This window comes from Cannabis sativa, chromosome X (assembly GCF_029168945.1).
Source record: "Cannabis sativa cultivar Pink pepper isolate KNU-18-1 chromosome X, ASM2916894v1, whole genome shotgun sequence".
NCBI classification, from domain to species: domain Eukaryota; kingdom Viridiplantae; phylum Streptophyta; class Magnoliopsida; order Rosales; family Cannabaceae; genus Cannabis; species Cannabis sativa.
The window spans coordinates 69,773,847-69,780,948 of record NC_083610.1 but is presented as its reverse complement, the minus strand read 5'-3'; the positions used below and the strand labels follow the sequence as shown (position 1 = coordinate 69,780,948).

The following is a 7,102-nucleotide window of genomic DNA, read 5'->3' as shown; positions in this document are numbered from 1 at the left end:
TTAAGAGTATTGCTATGGAGCTCCAGTGGTGCCTAGCACATTCTATAGGCAACATCCCACGGTTGGTTAGCGATATTTCTTAAAAACTATTTTTTTTAAAGTTATATAGGACTCAATATTTAATTACAGTAATAGCGGTATGACACCGATGATGGTTCTAAGCACTAGTGGTGTCTTTTAGCAATTCTTATGATTAGCATTACTAAGACCTTCTATAAGTGGCGTCCCACGATTAGTTAGTAGTATTCTCTAAAAGTTATTTTTTTAAGTTATATGAGATTCGATACTTAATTGCACTCATAGCAATATGACAGCGAGGAAGATGTTAGATACTAGTGGTACTTTTTAACAATTCTCACACGATTGAAAGGAGTTGATGGAAGTTTTTTTTTATTACATTTAGTTAAAAAATTTAGAAAACCTCTATTATAAAGAATTGTTGTAAGATAGCACTCTCAACAGCTTCTCTACTCTATTCTTTAAAATACATAACAAAAACTCCACTTTATCTATTTTACCTCAAACTTTTACATTATATCATACATCAACTTCTCTATTTTTTTTTTCTATATATATCATTTAAATATTATATTTTTAATATATTTTATATTAATAATTCATATAATATTACACACATATATACAAAAAGTTAAAGAAAATAATATTAAAATATGTTTAGCTCAATGAATAGTTATCTCTACATTTAGCTAAACACTATTCATTAAGTTAAAAAATATGTAAAATAGTTAAGGTTTACCTCACTTGTTTTTTTTTTTTTTTAGGAAAGTTTACCTCACTTGTTGAAAGTTTAATTTTGTAATTTTTATTTTCTATAATTTAAAAATTGGGCTATTTTAATTCATCTTTAGGAACGCTCTCATCTGGTTGGAGGAATAAACTCTTATTTACCTTACATAATTCAAACAAAAAAAAAAAAGGAAATAGGAAGAATAATATTTATATTTATATTTATTTCATGTGTATTCGGTAAAGTCAAATAATTTTCCATTTTGTAATAAAAATATGTCAGTGTATTTTTTCCATTATTTATGCCAAACAAGTTTTCTTTTGTTTTGCCAGGTGGAGACACAACATTGTCAACATCATAAAAAATAAAAGGGTCTCTCCACTCTTCTTCACTTCTTTCTCAAATTCAATCCTCCTTCCCATGGCCATGGAAGAAGAAGTGTGGAAAGACATAACCCTCTCTGCCCTCCCTGAAACTAACTCCTCCGATCAACCCTTCCCACCTACTATTCTCCAAGACTTCCTCCCCATTCCTCTCCTTTCCAACCCTACATCATCACCATCATCATCATCATCAACCATCCATGACATTTCTCTCTCTCATCATCCCCAACACCCATCACTCTCTTCCTTCAGCTTGAATTCTGACCCACCTGATTTTGGCTTCCACTTCCTCGAGACTCGAGCTCTGGTTAATTCAAAACCTCCTCAACAAAAGCGGGATTCCACTTCTAATTCTTCTGTTCAACTGATAAAGAAAAGGGCAACAAAGAAGAGTGTCGAATCACCCGAAAAACGATTTTTGAGGCTGATGAAGAATAGAGACTCAGCTGATCGAGCCAGGGCTAGAAAAGAGGCAAACCCTTCTTTGTTCTTTTCTCTGCCTTATCGTTTTCATCTAAAAAAAAAAAACAACTTTAGATTAAAAGGGTTATAACACCAACAAAACCCCTTTTGTTTCTGTTTTTGGTTTTGGTTTTGGTTTTGCAGGCTTATACTAAAGAGTTGGAGATTAAACTTGCTAATCTAAAGAAAGAGAATGCTCTGCTTCATAAACAGGTAATAACGATCATCAAATCACTCGAGATTGCTTTCTTGTATTTTTGGTGTTATATTATCATCTGGGTCAATCAAATTGTTTAGATTTTTTATCATATATAGTATATATCTGCAGATCAATAGCTCGAAAAAGAAAGAGCCTTCTGTTCATCAATGCCCAAAAAAACGTACGAGTCTGTATAGAACCTTGACAGCTCCATTTTGAGAAATGAATGAATGAATGGAAGGAAGTAAGTAAGAAGGAATACTTACTCTTTTTTGGTGGCCTAGATATATATATATATATATATCATATATATGATTTTTGTGATAAGGAAAAAGAAAAAGAGAAAAAAAAAATGACTGGTCGATCCTTAAGCCTTTTCTATTTTTGGGATTTTCGAATTGGGGTTTTAGATTAACGAGATTTTCTCAGAAAGACTAAACAAGTTGGGGAGCTACTGGTCAGAGAAAATTTGCCAAAGTTACTTTGCTTTTGCTTAATCACTTCTGAGCAAGTGGCTGTGCATCACTTACTTGTCACTTTCCTCAGAATCACTTTTTTGTGGCCAATGGAAGGGCTATATGTGGTAGGGTTGAAAGGTTAATATATATCTATATAAATATATATTAACTGACAGAGAGAGAGAGAGAACAATATTCCTACTTTGTTTAACTTATATAAAAATTAAATCTTGTAAAGAGTAGTAGGAGATCAGATGTATTGATGATGTGAATATTGTTTGTTTAAAATGTACGCCTCATTCTCTGCTCTAATTATTAACATTATCTCTTTGTGGTTTGTCTATCTTTGAAACTTTAATTAATACATAGTTTTTTCAGAAAAATAAGTTAATACATATTTTGATGTGGTTGGACTCAATTTTCTTTCCCGACTCTTCTTCTGCTCTGCTTTCTCTCTCCCCTCGCACAGTATGAACATGGCTTTTTCATTGCATCCAGAGCGTTCACACCTCTCCTCTGTTCGTTTCCACAGCGTGAAACCATTGCAAAGCCCCGTATCCGTCGATTTAGGTGGCTCCGATTCCCTCTCAAGCGAATCTCAGAGCAGCTCATCTCATCCGAGCCACTCGAGCTGCACCAGCCGATCTCGACCCAACCACCCCCGTCGAATCAACATTTATTCCGGCCTCCTTCCCAGATCGTCGACTCGTACGGAGATTAATAAATCTCTTACAGGTATTCAATTTCTCTTCCAATCTACCCTGTTCCTTGTCAAATCGGTGCAGAGGAAAAAACTCTTCACTGAACAATTTAGGTATAAATTTGGCATCCCTATTAAATTACAATACGACTTTTTTGTTTTGAATGGGTTTCTCTGCAATAAGTATCAATTCATATGTATCCCTAGAAGAGGTTTAATCCTCTTTGTCGAATTGGAATTAATAGGTGCATTAATTTCTATCTGTATGTGTAATCTGCCCAGTACAAATTACGTATCTTTTGTGCAGCATCTCTCTTCTAATATTAATGCTCGTGAAGTGACAATTACCAAATCGGTTTGGCTTAGTTTCCTGAAGAATTTTCTATTTAAAGCCAAACCGAGATGGTACTCTTGCACTCTCAGTCCAAACATTCCCCGTAAGTACCTTCCAGTTTCCCATTTAGCCTTTATCACCATTAATACGCAGCATCTATGTCCCAAACACTTTAAAAACTTGTTTCAACCTCACGGTTCTGTCACCCCGAGTACACACCACTCTCAGTTTTCCAGTCTGCTGTTTTTTTTGTATTTTTTAATTTCTGTTATCTCCACTTCTCACCTCCTCAGGCTTTGTTTCGCCCGTAATGCCTCATTCCTTTTTCAAAACAAACATTCCCCCTCTGAAAAACTAGTGTCGAACAACTATTGTTTCTTTTGGTCTTCTGTGTCTTCTCTTAATCAATCTCACTTAGTTTATATTTTCTACAAGAGTCTTTATTACAAATATCACACATTCTCTTCTGTCTACGTCCTAGTGCAAACTGAAAAGATATTAGCTCTGTTTTCTCTGTGGTGTCGATTTACTAGGACTTGTACTGTTGTTCTTTCTCCACTTTTTTTGTCATCTTTGCTTTCTCTGCATTCTCAGTTTAAACATCCAGTCCATTTAATGGATGACTTAACAAACTCCCTTTCCATTGCCCTTAATCTCACAGATACTGAGTGTACCATCCAAACACTCCATGATCCCTCCCCTCTCAATGTTCCTGAGAACGAAGTCCAGCCCGTTCCCCTACCTAGTTCTCAAAGTGCATACGGTTAAATCATTTAACCGTAGGAATTTCATGGAGAAAATGACTAGGGATTGGAACCACATCTCTCGTAGTCCCGTGACCATTACGGACCGCTCCAATGGTCTCTTTTTGGTTGAGTTTGGTTGTGATGGGGATAGGCGCCGGGTTTTGCTCCAACAACCTTGGACCTATCTTAATCAAGCTATCCTAATGGACATTCCAAACTCTTTGGATGTTCTCAATGGTGATAGTCTTCTTAAAATACCGCTGTGGGTGCAAGTGTTCAACACCCCTTTCCTCAAACGTTCTGAAGAGTTAGCCGTCCTGGCTTCTTCCTCTCTCGGCCATCTCCTTGAAATCTACCGGCCATCTTTTCGTGAAACTTGGGGGCCCTACTTTCGCCTTCGGGTTATGTTTGACGTCTCTCGGCCTCTCCCTAGAGGCATTCCAGTCCATTTCACGGGGATAAACAAGGTTGTCTGGCTTGAGTTAAAATATGAGAACCTCCCCGATATTTGTTTTTTCTGTGGCCGGATGGGACACAGTTACAACAAAGGGTGCATGGATTATATGAAAGCTTGTGACGAAGCCCCATTTCCCCCGGAGCTAAGGTATGACATCAAAACCATCATGGGTAAAGTTAAGGTTACCACTAACGCTTTGTTGTCTCCTGAACAGCTCAATTTCGCCAATCCCCCGGTGGCTTCCTTTATGACTTCCAACCCGGCTAGTGCTATGTGTGTAGCCCCTCCCGACAACACCCCACCATTTCCCACATATGGCTCCCAAAATCTTTTCCCCCCCCATGACCAAACCCAACAAGTTGGTTTATACAAGTCGGGCCCTTCGACATACACTCAAGAACACCCTCCAATGACCCAAACTGAGCCCCATACCACTACTATTAACCCCAACCCTCCACCTGAGACAATCACCCCTTCATACACTGCCCTGCTCAATGCCACTATGAGTAACACGAGTGTTCAAAAAGCCTCTCCCGTTTCCAACCCAAGTCAAACTACCACCCCCCAGAATTCCAGTAGCTCACATTCCACCAGCTCCAAATACTGTCAAGTGCCTTTACCTGAAAATCTCCCTCTCCTGGACACCAGCAAAAGACTTGAAGCCATGAACCTCACCTACCAGCCGGGTGTGGCATCTCCCATGGGCTCAAAGGCTTCGAGGAAAAGAAACAAGCCCGACTCCAAGGACAAATTCAAAAGGCAAATGGAAATGGTCCATGGAGAGCTCCGTCACCAAATCAAGCGATCCCGCTCGAGCAACCCTCCGGGCACTGAAGCCTCTTCTGGAAGTGCAGGCCTTGCCTCTGAGCAGGCCTGCCCGCCGCCATGAAGCTTGTGAGCTGGAATGCACGTGGTCTTGGGAGTGATCGTGCATTCCGTAACCTCTCCCGCTTAGTGTCCTCTTGTAATCCTAGTTTGTTATTTGTAATGGAATCTCGGCTTGTTAAAAATGCTATCAATCATGTTAAGATCAAGCTCCATTTTGATTCGGGTTTAGAAATTCCTAGGGTAGGTAGAAGTGGGGGCTTGCTTTTGTTATGGACTAATGATGTAACTGTTACTTTGCGTTCCCAATCTATTAGTCATTTTGATTGTTATGTGTCGTGTGCTATTACTAATGTCTCTTTTCACCTCACTTGTTTCTATGGTGCTCCTACGGTCTCTCAAAGACCTCACACCTGGCAACTTTTGAAAAGAATTGGTAGGGATAACCCAAATATCCCTTGGCTCATCATAGGGGATTTTAACGCTTTCCTTTTCTCGCATGACAAACAAGGCGGTAATCCCGATAGGGGTCCCTCGGCTGACTTCAGAAACCTTTTGGACTCTTTTAATCTCTCCCCCCTCGAGCCAACAGGGCCCTTACTCACTTGGAATAACAATGTGGCTGCCCCTAGAAACATCCAAGAACGATTAGATTGGGGAATCATCAATAGTGCTTGGACCAATATCTTCCCTGAGGCCGCTCTCTCTCATTTGGGTTTCTTTGGCTCTGATCATCGAGCTTTGGAGTTAGATACCGCTCCCGCCCCGGGCTCCCAGCAAAAGGATACAAGAAAACGCTTTTTCTTCGAAAATGCTTGGTTAAAGGACCCGAACTGGAGCCTGGCTTTCGATAAATCCTGGACTGGCTGCTCGGCCCATAATGACGCGATCCCCAATCTGGTTACTTCTCTCGACAGATGTGCTACGAGCCTTAGCAACTGGAACCATAAGAAAGATTTCAATTTCAAAAAGCACATTTCTAAGATTGAGAAAGAGTTGGAAAGGGCCCGCTCCTCTCCTGTGTGGGATGACAGCACCATAGCAAAAATCAAAGATCTTCAAGCCAATCTCGAAACCCTCCTGTACAAGGAGGAAACTTACTGGAAGCAACGAGCAAGGACTCATTGGCTGGCTCAGGGGGATAAGAACACAAAATTTTTTCACAGATTTGCATCCCATAGGAAAAAGATCAACTCTATCCACAAGCTCCACTTACCAAATGGTGGTGTTCTTTCTAATGAGGAGGATATTACTCGGGAGATCGAATCTCATTTTGCCCAACTCTTCTCTTCCTCCCAGCCTGTTGAAGAGGATATGCAAAAAGCCCTGGAAGGCATCTCTTGTTTTTTATCTGATACGGAAAAATCTCTCCTGAATGAAGAATTTTCCATGGATGAGATCGAAAAAGCTTTTTCGCAACTTCCCCTGGACAAAGCCCCTGGCCCGGATGGTTTCAATTCTAATTTTTACAAAGCTAACTGGTCAACAGTTAAAATTGACGTCCTTAAAGCGGCCTCAAGTTTTCTCAATGGAATTGGTGATGTGGCTCCCCTGAACACCACTCTCATTACTTTAATCCCTAAAGTCAAGCAACCCACTTCCATCTCTGAGTATCGTCCTATTAGCCTTTGCAATATAGCTTATAAGATTATTTCGAAAGCAATAGCTAATAGGCTTAAACTTGTCCTCAGCAGCTTGATCTCTCCCAACCAGAGCGCTTTCCTCCCTGGCAGACTTATTTCGGACAACATCATCATAGCCCAGGAGGTCGCGCACTCCATAAAGCTTAA

General features: G+C 39.9%; 2 protein-coding genes across 5 annotated transcripts; both read left to right on the top strand.

Annotated features, from left to right (window-relative positions):
* Positions 1 to 1,043: 1,043 nt before the first annotated feature.
* Positions 1,044 to 3,210, top strand: LOC115723488 (bZIP transcription factor 27). 4 transcript variants are annotated; one of them, XM_061106462.1, is made up of 4 exons: positions 1,044 to 1,603; positions 1,738 to 1,806; positions 1,922 to 2,036; positions 2,783 to 3,210. In XM_061106462.1, exons 1-3 carry the CDS (start codon positions 1,169 to 1,171, stop codon positions 2,009 to 2,011), a joined length of 594 nt encoding a protein of 197 aa, XP_060962445.1. In that variant the 5' UTR covers positions 1,044 to 1,168; the 3' UTR covers positions 2,012 to 2,036; positions 2,783 to 3,210. The 4 variants fall into 4 exon arrangements, with proteins under 4 accessions (XP_060962445.1, XP_030508845.1, XP_060962446.1 ...); XM_030652985.2 differs by lacking the exon at positions 2,783 to 3,210 and having other exon boundaries at positions 1,045 to 1,603; positions 1,922 to 2,633; XM_061106463.1 differs by lacking the exon at positions 2,783 to 3,210 and having other exon boundaries at positions 1,045 to 1,603; positions 1,891 to 2,633.
* A 2,162-nt stretch (positions 3,211 to 5,372) lies between these two features.
* LOC133032333 (uncharacterized) lies at positions 5,373 to 7,102 on the top strand. The gene is made up of 2 exons (XM_061106244.1): positions 5,373 to 6,896; positions 7,007 to 7,102. The coding sequence occupies exons 1-2, from the start codon at positions 5,373 to 5,375 to the stop codon at positions 7,100 to 7,102; spliced, it is 1,620 nt and encodes a 539-aa protein (XP_060962227.1).